At 53.5% G+C, this 12,404-nt stretch overlaps 2 protein-coding genes across 4 annotated transcripts; one reads left to right on the top strand and one right to left on the bottom strand.

Moving 5' to 3' along the window:
* Nucleotides 1-2,042: 2,042 nt before the first annotated feature.
* Nucleotides 2,043-7,097, top strand: CDC20 (cell division cycle 20). The gene is made up of 11 exons (XM_017881928.1): nucleotides 2,043-2,907; nucleotides 3,068-3,297; nucleotides 3,391-3,539; nucleotides 3,626-3,722; nucleotides 3,869-3,997; nucleotides 4,093-4,289; nucleotides 4,399-4,493; nucleotides 4,633-4,861; nucleotides 5,020-5,145; nucleotides 6,095-6,212; nucleotides 6,849-7,097. The coding sequence occupies exons 2-11, from the start codon at nucleotides 3,117-3,119 to the stop codon at nucleotides 7,025-7,027; spliced, it is 1,500 nt and encodes a 499-aa protein (XP_017737417.1). The 5' UTR covers nucleotides 2,043-2,907; nucleotides 3,068-3,116; the 3' UTR covers nucleotides 7,028-7,097.
* Nucleotides 7,098-7,675: 578 nt separating this feature from the next.
* ELOVL1 (ELOVL fatty acid elongase 1) lies at nucleotides 7,676-12,371 on the bottom strand. 3 transcript variants are annotated; one of them, XM_017881927.1, is made up of 9 exons: nucleotides 12,193-12,325; nucleotides 11,768-11,871; nucleotides 9,850-9,909; nucleotides 9,475-9,665; nucleotides 9,196-9,276; nucleotides 9,006-9,062; nucleotides 8,810-8,915; nucleotides 8,592-8,728; nucleotides 7,684-8,411 (listed from the first exon to the last, which is right to left on the bottom strand). In XM_017881927.1, the coding sequence occupies exons 3-9, from the start codon at nucleotides 9,893-9,895 to the stop codon at nucleotides 8,190-8,192; spliced, it is 840 nt and encodes a 279-aa protein (XP_017737416.1). In that variant the 5' UTR covers nucleotides 9,896-9,909; nucleotides 11,768-11,871; nucleotides 12,193-12,325; the 3' UTR covers nucleotides 7,684-8,189. The 3 variants fall into 3 exon arrangements, with proteins under 3 accessions (XP_017737414.1, XP_017737416.1, XP_017737415.1); XM_017881926.1 differs by having other exon boundaries at nucleotides 7,706-8,411; nucleotides 10,555-11,871; XM_017881925.1 differs by lacking the exon at nucleotides 11,768-11,871 and having other exon boundaries at nucleotides 7,676-8,411; nucleotides 12,193-12,371.
* Nucleotides 12,372-12,404: the final 33 nt, after the last annotated feature.

Here is a 12,404-nt window from a genome sequence, read left to right as displayed (position 1 = left end):
CAATGTGATTGGTATTCTTATAAAAAGAGAAAATTGGACACACATACACAAAGAAAGCCAAGTGAAGATGAAGATGATTCTTCTACAAGCCAAGGAATGACAAAGATTGCTGGCAAACCACCACCAGAAGCCAGGGGAGAGGCATGGAACAGATTCTTCCTCACAGTTCTCACACAACTCTCATGACACCTTGATCTGGAACTTCCAGCCTCCAGAATTGTGAGACAGCCAATTTCTGTCATTTAAGTCAGTTTGTGGTACATTTTAAGCCAGTTTGTGGTACTTTATTACAGTAACTTTAGCAAACGAATACAGAGGATATCAGGGGATGGGCTACACAAGTCGCCTATGCTTGCCGGCTTCCTGTTCTCCCTATTTCATTCTTTCTGCAACTCCTCCAAAATGGATCTCAGGCCACCCACTTTCCTGATCCTGCTCTCTCCAAAGTCATCGGGGATTTGATTTTCAATGGACAAATCTGACCCTTTCTGTCATCATTTCACTTGACTACTTTACATCATATTAGAGTATCTCCCACTTCAAGATCCATGTCTGGATAATTTCCATTGCCTTCATTCATTCCTTTATTATTATTATTTTAAGACAAAATCTCCCTCTGTCACCCAGGCTAGAGTGCAGTGGCATGATCTCGCTCACTACAACCTCCACCTCCCAGGTTCAAGCGATTCCCCTGCCTCTGCCTCCCGAGTAGCTGGGATTACAGGCATGCACCACCGCACCTGGCTAATTTTGTACTTTATTAGTAGAGACAGGGTTTCGCCACATTGGCCAGACTGGTCTTGAACTACTGACCTCAAGTGATCTGCCCGCCTCGGCCTCCCAAAGTGCTGGGATTACAGGAGTGAACCACCACACCTGGCCCAAATCCTTTATTTTTAAATGTGCAAATTCCCTGAGGTTATACCCTTTATCCCTCTCTACAGCTACCATTAGTCCAGAAGTTGCAAATTATTGCCATATTCCCCCGCTCAGATATATTTTATTTGGTCCTTCCCTACACAGAAACCCCACAGGTTCCACAATGCCTAGCAGATAAAATTCAAAGTCCTTAGCTTGACATTTAAGACCCTGACCAACTTGACATGAGACAAACTTTTCTGTTTTCTGGGAACTCCCCACCTCTAACCTAAGTATATCCAATTCCTCATTTTCCAAGGTAATTGGAAATAGAGAATGCAAAGTCTTCAAGTCAAAGATAATAACATTATCTGTCAGCATCAGAGTGGACTTTAGGCTAATGATTGAAAACTTGATTTTTCCAGCCTCTTTCTGGGACAGTATAGCGTATTGTTAGGATTGAAGGGATTAGTCAGATAGTTTGAATCCTGGGCTCCCCTACTTATTATTGGCTGCAAGCCTTTGGGCAAGTTTCTAATCTTTCTGACCCAGTTTCTTTTTTCTGTAAAGGGAAGATAGGGTATCTATCTGCCTTATTGGGATTAAGGATTGAACTCGATTATGTATGTAAACTTTTTTTTTTTTTTTTTTTTTTTTTTTTTTTTTTTTTTTGAGACAGAGTCTCCCTGTGTTGCCCAGGCTGGAGTGCAGTGGTGCTATCTCTGCTCACTGCAAGCTCCGCCTCCCAGGTTCACGCCATTCTCCTGCCTCAGCCTCCTGAGTAGCTGGGACTACAGGCGCCCGCCACCACGCCCGGCTAATTTTTTGTATTTTTAGTAGAGACGGGGTTTCACTGTGTTAACCAGGATGGTCTCAATCTCCTGACTTCGTGATCCGCCCGCCTCGGCCTCCCAAAGTGCTGGGATTACAGGCGTGAGCCACCGCGCCCGGCCTGTAAACTGTTTTAACACAGTAGTTAGATGGTCCATAAATGGTACCATTATTATTTTTATGATTGCTGCTCCACCCCTGAGCACATTCATACAATTCAGTCAAGTCATTATTAGAGCACTGGACTGAATGGAGTCAGACCTGGATTCCCACAAACTTCTTTGTATGACCTCGGGCACATCCCTTCCCTGGGCCTCGGTTTCTCCATCTGTAAAATATGGATTTGTTGTCGGGGTGGGGAGGGTGCACCACGCACAGATTAGACTAATGGATCTCTCAGGTCCTCATATCTCTTTAAAGCCCCAAGGGGGTAAGCCACAGTGCCTCCTGTAGGGCAGTCTAAGCTTATCTTCAGATAGGCAGGTTTGAATACCGATCCTTTTTCCTGACCTTAAGGAATTCATTCACCCTTTTCAAACTCATTTTCCGTTTGTAACAACAGCAGCAAACAAGACAAACACACGTTACTTCCTTTCTAGCAGGGTTCCCACCCAGAGCCAAGCAAAAGTGGAACGTACCCTAAGTAGCTCTGGCCTTCTTCCTGCTCCCTAGCTTCCCAATTCCATCCCCTGCCCCGCTGCCGCCCGCGGCTCTCCTTTCCTTCTAGGAACAGCTCAGGCGCCTTGGTCACCTCCATCGGGTTCTGCACCGAGTTCTGCATCATAAATATGACCCTCGTATAGGATTTAAGTGTGAACTTCTGCAGGCTCTCAGACCCTGAGGCACCCGGGGCCAGACACTCCGAGCTCGCGTCCCCCGAAGGGGACGCAGAAGAACAAATCGGGACGATTCGAGGACGCTGAGGCAGACCAGGCCCGCCCCGGGCCAGCCCCGCCCGCTTTCCAGCACCAGTTCTCTGGGGCCGGCTCCCAGTCCCTCTCGCACCCTTCAAATCGCGCTCCGCGGCTGGACTCTCGTGATAGCTGAGACTTGTCCCGGAAGGCCCGCCCCCTTCACCGGAGAGGCCAATGGGCGAGGGCAACGGTTGCGACGGTTGGGTTTTGAAGGAGCCAATGGGCGCTCGGAGCGGAGAGTTTAAGAGGCGTAAGCGAGGCGTGTTAAAGCCGGTCGGAACTGCAACTTGCTCGGGAGGGCACGGTGAGAGGCGGCGGGGCTGAGCCTGGTTCGGGCCGTGGCCAGGGGGAGGGGGTGCTAGGCCGGAAGGGGCTGCAGCCGAGGGTGGCCCTGATTTTGTGGCCGGCCAGGAGCGAAGGGGTCCTTTGCTGTCCCCTGAGCACCGTCTCCTCTTTTCCTCCAGGGCTCCGCAGGCACCAACTGCAAGGACCCCTCCCGCTGCGGGCGTTCCCATGGCACAATTCGCGTTCGAGAGTGACCTGCACTCGCTGCTTCAGCTGGATGCACCCATCCCCAATGCACCCCCTGCGCGCTGGCAGCGCAAAGCCAAGGAAGCCTCAGGCCCGGCCCCCTCACCCATGCGGGCCGCCAACCGATCCCACAGCGCCGGCAGAACTCCGGGCCGAACTCCTGGTCAGTGAGGTGCCAAAGGGACTGGGTGAGAGCAGCCTTCATACTTTCTCCCCCGGGAGCCTGGTCAGACTGTCTTCTCTTTCTCTGCCCCAGGCAAATCCAGTTCCAAGGTTCAGACCACTCCTAGCAAACCTGGCGGTGACCGCTATATCCCCCATCGCAGTGCTGCCCAGATGGAGGTGGCCAGCTTCCTCCTGAGCAAGGAGAACCAGCCTGAAAACAGCCAGACGCCCACCAAGAAGGTATGTGTCCCAGAGGGGCTTAAGGTACGGGACCAGACTGTTCTTTGGATAATACCATCTTGCTTCTCCACTACCCTTTATGCCAGGAACATCAGAAAGCCTGGGCTTTGAACCTGAACGGTTTTGATGTAGAGGAAGCCAAGATCCTTCGGCTCAGTGGAAAACCACAAAATGCGCCAGAGGGTAAGACCCGAAGTTCCTGGTTCCTGGAGGGAGGTGTCAGGTCATCTCCAGGGCTGAGCACAGATATCTGTCTGCTCTTCCTATCTAAGACTGAGGGCAAGGGAGGTGTTGATTTTCCAGCGTCTAGACCCACTCTGTTGCCACAGGTTACCAGAACAGACTGAAAGTACTCTACAGCCAAAAGGCCACTCCTGGCTCCAGCCGGAAGACCTGCCGTTACATTCCTTCCCTGCCAGACCGTATCCTGGATGCCCCTGAAATCCGAAACGACTACTGTAAGTGCATCCTTATCCTTGCCTCATGGATGCAGAAAGAGGGCCTGGGACCACACAAACAAGGAAGCTCATGCTCTTCTCTCCGCCTCTGACAGACCTGAACCTTGTGGATTGGAGCTCTGGGAATGTACTGGCCGTGGCACTGGACAACAGTGTGTACCTGTGGAGCGCAAGCTCTGGTGACATCCTGCAGCTTTTGCAAATGGAGCAGCCTGGGGAATATGTATCCTCTGTGGCCTGGATCAAAGAGGGCAACTACTTGGCTGTGGGCACCAGCAGTGCTGAGGTGCAGGTGAGACATGTCCTGTGCTGCCATTCACACCAGTCCCAATGGGCTTGCACAGCTGGAGGATATTAATGCCAAGTCCCAATCTCTGATGCTAGTGGGCTTCTCTCTCTAGCTATGGGATGTGCAGCAGCAGAAACGGCTTCGAAATATGACCAGTCACTCTGCCCGAGTGGGCTCCCTAAGCTGGAACAGCTATATCCTCTCCAGGTCAGTGGTTTTTGTTGGTCTATGGTAGTCTGGTATTTGCCCACCCTACCCTTGACTATACAACCCTGAACTGAACTACCTCTGGCTTGCTTGCATTTGGTGCTGCCACAGAACCTGATTCCCTTCTTTCCTCCTCCAGTGGTTCACGTTCTGGCCACATCCACCACCATGATGTTCGGGTAGCAGAACACCATGTGGCTACACTGAGTGGCCACAGCCAGGAAGTGTGTGGGCTGCGCTGGGCCCCAGATGGACGACATTTGGCCAGTGGTGGCAATGATAACTTGGTCAATGTGTGGCCTAGCGCTCCTGGAGAGGGTGGCTGGGTTCCTTTGCAGACATTCACCCAGCATCAAGGGGCTGTCAAGGTGAGTAGGGTTGGGCTGAAGCCTCTGCAGACCCTCACCTATAACCTGGGGACTGTTAAGGGGAGAAGGGATGGTAGGATTGGACTGGGTTAATCTGTGACCCCCCGAGCTCCTTGTCTAGCTCTAGTACCTGCTGACCCCACCTTTATCCCATCTAGGCCGTAGCATGGTGTCCCTGGCAGTCCAATGTCCTGGCAACAGGAGGGGGCACCAGTGATCGACACATTCGCATCTGGAACGTGTGCTCTGGGGCCTGTCTGAGTGCTGTGGATGCCCATTCCCAGGTAATCTTTTGCCTGTTCCTGCCTCTCCCACATGCATTCTTACTGGGCATCCACATCGAGAGTGCATCCATTCCAATGTCTTCACCAACTCTGTGCCTTGGTGATTCCTAAACTTCTAACTCATGAGCTTCATTTCCAACAGTCTGTGGCTATCTCCAATCCTATGTCCTATAGGCACCACTACCTTGATCTGTCCCAAATTAACCTTGTCACTTTCCCCTTGCCTCCCTGAAATGTGTTCCTTCCTCTGTCACATTGCTTTGGAATGGCAGAACCTGCTCAGAAATCTAAAAAACCTCCTAGAATTTTTCATCCTCCTCACCAGGATCTATCAGTTTTACCTTAAAATATCACTGACATCTGTCCCCTCCCCTCAACCTCATCCTTCCCAGTGGAGGCCCACTACAATGGCTTCCTCATTGGTGTCAAGCATTCTTTGTTATCTCCTGCAATGCATCCTCCATGCTGTGGTTTGTTACACTGTACTGTCCTTAAACCTGTGATGGCTTCTCATCACCTATGGCATATAATCCAAATCCATTAGAAAGATACTTGAGGCTCTCTCCTTCCACTCCCCTCACATTCAGCCTTCACTGTAGATACGGACTCTAGAGCCAGACTGCCCAAGTTAAATTCTGGCTCCGTCATCTGCTAAACTTGAATGTAACCTTTGGCAACCTATTGAACTTCCTTCTGATTGATTCCTCATCTATACAATGGATAATACAGACACTCCCCAATTTAAGTCCCAGTAAACTCACTGTAAAGTTAAAAAATGGTTACGTCAGGGAGTGTCTATAATTTGCCTCTCAAGGAACTTTTGTATGGACTGTGATCATTCAACTCTGAGTCTGGAGCATGTGGCAGGGTGCCTAACACTAGAATGGGCTCAGTTCTGACTTAAGTAGCCTTGGCTATATGCCATGCCCACACCAGCTCCTCTCCACAGGTGTGCTCCATCCTCTGGTCTCCCCACTACAAGGAGCTCATCTCAGGCCATGGCTTTGCACAGAACCAGCTGGTTATTTGGAAGTACCCAACCATGGCCAAGGTGGCTGAACTGAAAGGTAAGTGGCTAGGTAAAAAGCCAGACATAAAAGGCCACATAATGTATGACTGAAATGTCCAGAATAGGCAAATCCACAGAAAAAACACATTAATGGTTGCCAGGGGCTGAGGAGAGAGGGTAATGGGAAGTGTTGAAAATGTCTTAGAATTAGTTTTAACAGTTGTACTATTTTGTGAATATACTAAAAACCACTAAACCGTATACTTTAAAAGGATGCATTTTATGGTATGTGAATTATATCTCAGTAACACCATTGAAAAAAGAGAGGAGGCCGGGCGTGGTGGCTCACACCTGTAATCCCAGCACTTTGGGAGGCCAAGGCGGGCGGATCATGAGGTGAGGAGATAGAGGCCATCCTGGCTAACACAGTGAAACCCTGTCTCAAAAAAGTAGCTGGGCGTGGTGGTGGGCGCCTGTAGTCCCAGCTACTTAGGAGGCTGAGGCAGGAGAATGGCGTGAACCTGGGAGGCGGAGCTTGCAGTGAGCCCAGATCGCGCCACTGCACTCCAGCCTGGGTGACAGAGCAAGGCTCCGTCTCAAAAAAAAAAAAAGAAAAAAAGGGAGGCATGTGCCTCCTTCATGGGAGGGCTATGGCTGCATCAGCATTCATGTGTACTGTTCTCATTTGCTCCAGGTCACACATCCCGGGTCCTGAGTCTGACCATGAGCCCAGATGGGGCCACAGTGGCATCCGCAGCAGCAGATGAAACCCTGAGGCTATGGCGCTGTTTTGAGTTGGACCCTGCGCGGCGGCGGGAGCGGGAGAAGGCCAGTGCAGCCAAAAGCAGCCTCATCCACCAAGGCATCCGCTGAAGACTAACCCATCACCTCAGTTGTTTTTTATTTTTCTAATAAAGTCATGTCTCCCTTCATTTTTTTTTTTAATAAATATTATTTCCCCTCTGTTTTTTTTTTTTTTTTTCTGTTTTTCCAGATCCCCCTTTTTTTTTTTTTTTTTTTTAAGTACGTTTATTTTTTCTGTCTCTTGTCCGCCTAAGGGTCTGGAGTGAAAGTGCCAGTTATCTTTAGCTCTAGAGCTCCCGCCTCTCCGGGTTCATCGTCTATCTCTCTGTTTTCTTCTAGCTCCCGAGTAGCTGGGACCTACAGGCCGCCCGCCAACCTCGCCCCGGCTTAGTTTTTTTGTATTTTTTTTAGTAGAGACGGGGGTTTTCACCGGGTTTAGGCCAGGATGGTCCCTCGATTCCTGACCTTGTGATTCCGCCCGTCTCGCTCCCAAAGTGCTTGGGCTTACAGGCTTTGAGCCTGAGCCACCGCGCCCGGCCAATCCCTCTTCTTTCATGACCTATGTCCCAGCAGCCTTCCTAGGGGCTCTACCAGGATCAGAGAGCTAGATATGTCCTCTGGGAGCCTGGACCATCCATTGCTCCTGCTTGTGGACAGGGCTAAGCATATTGTGTTCCCCCACCTCCTCCATTCACACATGTATACACACAGCCTCTGTGGTTTCCTCTGTCACTTTTAATTTAAGACACAAGTGAGTAAGCAGCCTCTACAGGCTGTATTCCCAGGCCCCCGCCCACCCTGACCTTTGGCCCAGAAGCTACTGCTTCAGTGTGTGGGGTGGAGGAGGGAGACTGGGTCCACAGTGACATTATTGCTGACCTCTTCTGTGAGAAAAAAAGCCACGAGACCCTTGTGGGGCCAGCCCTGAGTGCTCCTCTCCCAAGTTTAAGGCAGGGAGTGGGAAGTAACTGTACAGCCCTTTTAGCCCCCAGCTCTGGAGTGGCAGACAGCAATGAGGCCACATCCCTGGAGCTGGCCAGGGGAAGTGGGTGAGGAACCAAAGCCGTGGTCCCTGTAGAGCAGCTGTGGGGAGGGGAGGGCCAGTCCCCTGCTCAGTCCTGGCCACATAAGCCTTGGTCACAGGTGTAGGTGGAGAGGGCACTGACGGACGCTGCCCAAGGTGCAGTCAGTCCTGAGGCACTTAGGTGGGCGCCTATCTAGGCCATGCTTCTCAGTTGGCCTTGACCTTGGCAATACCTGGAGCTCCATTTTGCTGAAGTGCACGGGGCAGCCGCTTGCCCTTGGTATAAGAGTGATACCAGAAGTTGGAGAACAGCATGAAGAAGATGGTGCCATACATCCAGATGAGGTGAATAATGACTGGGTACTGGTAGTTACAGCTGGACATAAAGTAGTACTGGGAGATGTGCAGTGAGACCAGGACAAATTGGATCTAGGATAGAGAAAGGCCAGGGTCAGAGGGAATACTGAGAGAACTAGAGGGGAAGAGCATGTAGAGAGAAATGTTGAGTAGGGAGAGATGGGGTCAAAGGTGAGACAGACTGGATAAAGGGAGGATCCAGGCTAGGAATGTGGGGGGATGGTTATAGGTAAGTCAGGCCAAGCCCCTCACCAGCTGAATGGCTGTCATGTGCTTTTTCCACCAAAGGTAGGGTTGAGCCATAGGGCCAATGGCAGACAATCCGTAGTACAGGTACATTATGACATGTACAGAAGAGTTTATCATGGCATGGAAAGAGCCCATTCCTCCTGTGAGTGGACAATAAGACAGGGTCAGCAGAGTCCAGCCTCTGGTGCCCACCCTTTCCCATAGTGGCCTTCACCACTCACCCGGGGCAATCTTTACCCCCCACCACCAGCTCCAGGGAAGCACAGAGTGATGGAAGACATGTAGGAAGGTCACCTGCCCGTCTTTCTTTCGGAGAATAAAGATCACCTGAGAGAAGAGTGAGGGAAGGGGATTCAGAACCTGGGCCTCTCCACCTCATTCTCCCCACAAGTTCTCACATCTCATATAACTACTTACTGTGTCCATCAGCTCAATGAACTTGGAGAAGAGAAAGAGCCAGGCCACCCGAACCATCTGCAAGAAGTTGGGATAGCCTTAGGACCTCATACACTATTCTAAGAGCCTCCCTAAATTGGGCCTTGAGCACAGGCCCCAAACTGGTCATATCTACCAGGTTGCTTGTGACCTAGCCCCAGCCCCTACTTACCCTAAGTGCCTCAGGGCTGTTGGAATAGTCCACAGGGTCACAGCGCCAGGTATAGGTGCTCAGCCAGCCTGACATCAGGAACTAGGAAGGGATGTGGATTAGACCATCCTCTCCTGGGAAGGGAGAAGGGAAGTTCTCCCTTCCCAGCCATCCTTCCCCTTCGCTAGCTGAGGACATGAATCTGAACCTCTCTGGAAAGGAGAAATGCCATGCTCTGGCTCTATGGCCTGCTCCTTATCCTGCTGACAGAAATTAAAGCCCGGCATCCCAGGGGCCCACCTCATAGACAATGTAGAGGGAGAGTGCCACCAGTGAGAAGTTGTAGACAATCATGAAGCCACGGAGCTGGAAGGGCTTTCGATTAGCCATGATGCGAGGTCCAAGTGACAGAACGAAGTACACGTAGGTCAGGAGGATGGAGGTCATTAGCAGAGGGGACCCCATCAGAGGGTAGCCCTGGATCCGGGGATCTATGAATAAGGGTCAAAGAATCAGGAAGAGTCACAGGGTTTGAAGGGTCTTCATTAGGTCTACAGACATGAGGTCAGGTCGCAAAGCGTCAAGGGGTTCATAGGAACTCTCCATTAGAAGACAGCCCTAGATCCAGGGATCCCAGGAAAGAAGAGAGGAAAGGGCTGGTGAACAGTGTCTTACCTGCGTGCTTCATCATCTCTTGGTACAAGTTCATAACAGCCTCCATCCTGGCTCAGGACTCTGGGGAGGTACAGAGGGTGGATGTTAGACAGAGCCCACTGCACACCCCCATCCCACAGAGATAAGACACAGAACCAGACAAGAAAACTCCCAATGCCTCATTGCAGAAAGGACAGAACAGTGAAAGGAAGGAATTACTGGGAACTAGAGGGAGGAGGCAGTTTAGTTGAGGCATCTGCTCCCCACACGTCCTCCCTGCCTGGGAAGGGCTGTTCTACCCTTCCTCTCCACACCTTACTCTCCTCTCCTCTCCACAGTTTTACTTCCTGGCCTCCCTTCCCCTCTTCCTCCACAAAATGACTCTCAATTCCAGGTCTCTCATTGGAGAGTCTTACCTTCTCACCAACAGGGAGCTCTTGAAATCCGTCTCCCTTCCTCACCCGAGTCCCTCACCCCCCTAGCTCTGGGTCTTTCTTCTCTCTCGGGATTCTCCCCTTCAATCTCTCCTCTCCTGCCCTCTCTACTTCTCGTCCCTCTGGACCCTTCCAGGAACTCTCTTCTTCCCAGGGTCCCTCCTGCCCTGCCAGGACTCTCACCTCCCTGGGCCCTTCTTTTCCCTCCAGAACCTTATCCTGGGATTCCTCCTTGCCTGTGCTGGGACATTCATCTCCCTACGTTTCTCCTCTGCCTTCCCGGGGCTCTCACCTCCAGCCTCTCCTCTCCAGCGCTCTCCTCTCTCCTCTGGCAGAGCCCTTCCTCTCCTGGAGCCTGGCTCTTTGAGACTCCTGCCCCGGCAGCTCCACCTGTCTGACTAGATCTGGCAGCAGCCCCGCCCTCTGCCCGCCCCCGCTGTACTGCGCATGGGGTGGAGGGTGGGTCCAGGCCACAGGTCAGTGCCTGGGGAAGCAGGACCCACCAGGATTGGGAAAGCCAAGTAAAGCCCCAGGCTCACCACCCACCAACCCGGAACCAGCCTGATGAACTAAGGTCCTAGGTTCTGAGCCAGAAACCTCCTCCAACCCTAGTCCCAGCCCCAGCTCTGGCCCAAAGCACTGCCGAAAATCCACACCCAGCATCCTCTCCTAAGCTGGCCAGAACTTCTCAGTCTGTCCTACTTCAGAATGGGTACAATCACTCTTCCCTTCTTGGGAAGGCAGGGAAGCCAGTGGCATGTGAGGGGGTTGGGGAGTGGGGGAGGTCACAGGAATCTTCCCCTCCCTCAGGGAGGGACCCTAATGGGCTAGGCCCCCTCCCCCTCAGGGCCTGAAGGAATGTCGGGGGAAGGCTCCCAGGGACACAAAAGCCTCTGGCCAGACCCAGGAGAGCATGGTACTGACAGTCCCTGAGGGACAAGGCATTCTTGGAACAGAGCAGGGCCCAGGGCAGCAGGTGCCCCAGACTCCTTGCTTCCAGAGAAGCACCTGTGCAGGTGCGAAGGGAAGAGGCGCACCTCTGTCACCTCCCCGCCCTGCACACCCCTCACCTCCAGGAGGCCCGGCTTCTTTAGGCCCACCGTGGTCAGGCCCCAAGCCTGCGGTCCACACCCACCCCTCACCCAGCTCTCCACCCCCAACGGCGAAGGCGCCACGCCAAGGGCTGGCACACATGTTTCCTGCCTGACACACCACCCAGCACCTCCGTGGGCTGACACGCATGGCTCCCGGCCCTCACGCAGCTCGGCCGCCGCCCAGGCACACGCACGGGCTCACCCGCGGGGCCACTCACACACGTGTGCGCGCTGCCTGGCCACGCTCGGATCCCCTCCTTACTTGCTCCCCCACCATCGGGCTTGCTGGCCGCCCATCCCCGGCAGGGCCCAGGCCGGGGCGAGGGCGCCAACACAGGTTCCTCCCTGACACATGGGAGCCAGCCAGCCTGTTATCTCTCAACCACCAGCCCCCAAGATCAACCCACACACCCGGCAGACCAGGAGGGACCAAGGCTCCTGGGAGGACCTCTCCCCAAGCTGCAGGAAAATCTGGGTGTGTCCCTCGTCGGGGAACTCAGCCCGTCCCTTCCTTCCTTTAAGATGGATCGAAGGGAAAAAGAAGCCTGACAAAGTTAGGGGAGCGGGGGGAGGGAAGGGAGAGGAGGAGGGAGAGGGGTAAAAGCAGGGGTGGTGGAGGAAGGCCTGGGTGTAGGCAAATGGGGGCCAGAGACGGGGGTGTGGGGGAGGGAGGGTGCTGGCGAGGCCCGGCCCCAGGGAGCTGGGACCTCCCACCCACTGGCCCCGGGAACAGCCTCTCCCACAGCCTGGGCAGGGCTGGGCAGGGCAGGGCTGGGCCGGGCTGGCAAGGCAGGGGGCGCCGGCACGTGGAGAGCCCGTGGAAGGTCCAGACTCACCCGTAGGGGCCAGGCGGGCAACGGCGGAGGGCTTGGAGGGAGCAGGGCCACAGAGAAGTCCCCGGGGCCAGCCTGCCTGCCTGCCACTTCCTCATCTGCTGGGGCGACTTTCTGTCACCAGAGGGGGAGGGGCGGGCCGCGCGGGGGGCGCCCGCTGATTGGGCGGCCAGCGGGGCCGGAGGCCGGCAGCGCAGGCTCGGCCGGGGCGGGGG

Source organism: Rhinopithecus bieti, unplaced genomic scaffold, assembly GCF_001698545.2.
Source record: "Rhinopithecus bieti isolate Rb0 unplaced genomic scaffold, ASM169854v2 scaffold_12155, whole genome shotgun sequence".
NCBI lineage: Eukaryota > Metazoa > Chordata > Mammalia > Primates > Cercopithecidae > Rhinopithecus > Rhinopithecus bieti.
Note: the sequence above shows the minus strand (reverse complement) of the source record. Positions and strands in the feature narration are given on the sequence as shown.

What these genes read in the sequence shown, in the direction of transcription:
- CDC20 (XM_017881928.1), top strand. Translation starts at nt 3,117, where the DNA reads ATGGCACAATTCGCGTTCGAGAGTGACCTGCACTCGCTGCTTCAGCTG. An exon ending in AACTCCGGGCCGAACTCCTG is followed by an intron (nt 3,298 to 3,390) that starts GTCAGTGAGGTG and finishes TCTCTGCCCCAG; the next exon opens with GCAAATCCAGTTCCAAGGTT. An exon ending in AACAGCTATATCCTCTCCAG is followed by an intron (nt 4,494 to 4,632) that starts GTCAGTGGTTTT and finishes TTCCTCCTCCAG; the next exon opens with TGGTTCACGTTCTGGCCACA.
- ELOVL1 (XM_017881925.1), bottom strand. Translation starts at nt 9,895, where the DNA reads ATGGAGGCTGTTATGAACTTGTACCAAGAGATGATGAAGCACGCAG. An exon ending in AGAGATGATGAAGCACGCAG is followed by an intron (nt 9,666 to 9,849) that starts GTAAGACACTGT and finishes CCTTATTCATAG; the next exon opens with ATCCCCGGATCCAGGGCTAC. An exon ending in CCCTCTACATTGTCTATGAG is followed by an intron (nt 9,277 to 9,474) that starts GTGGGCCCCTGG and finishes ATCCCTTCCTAG; the next exon opens with TTCCTGATGTCAGGCTGGCT.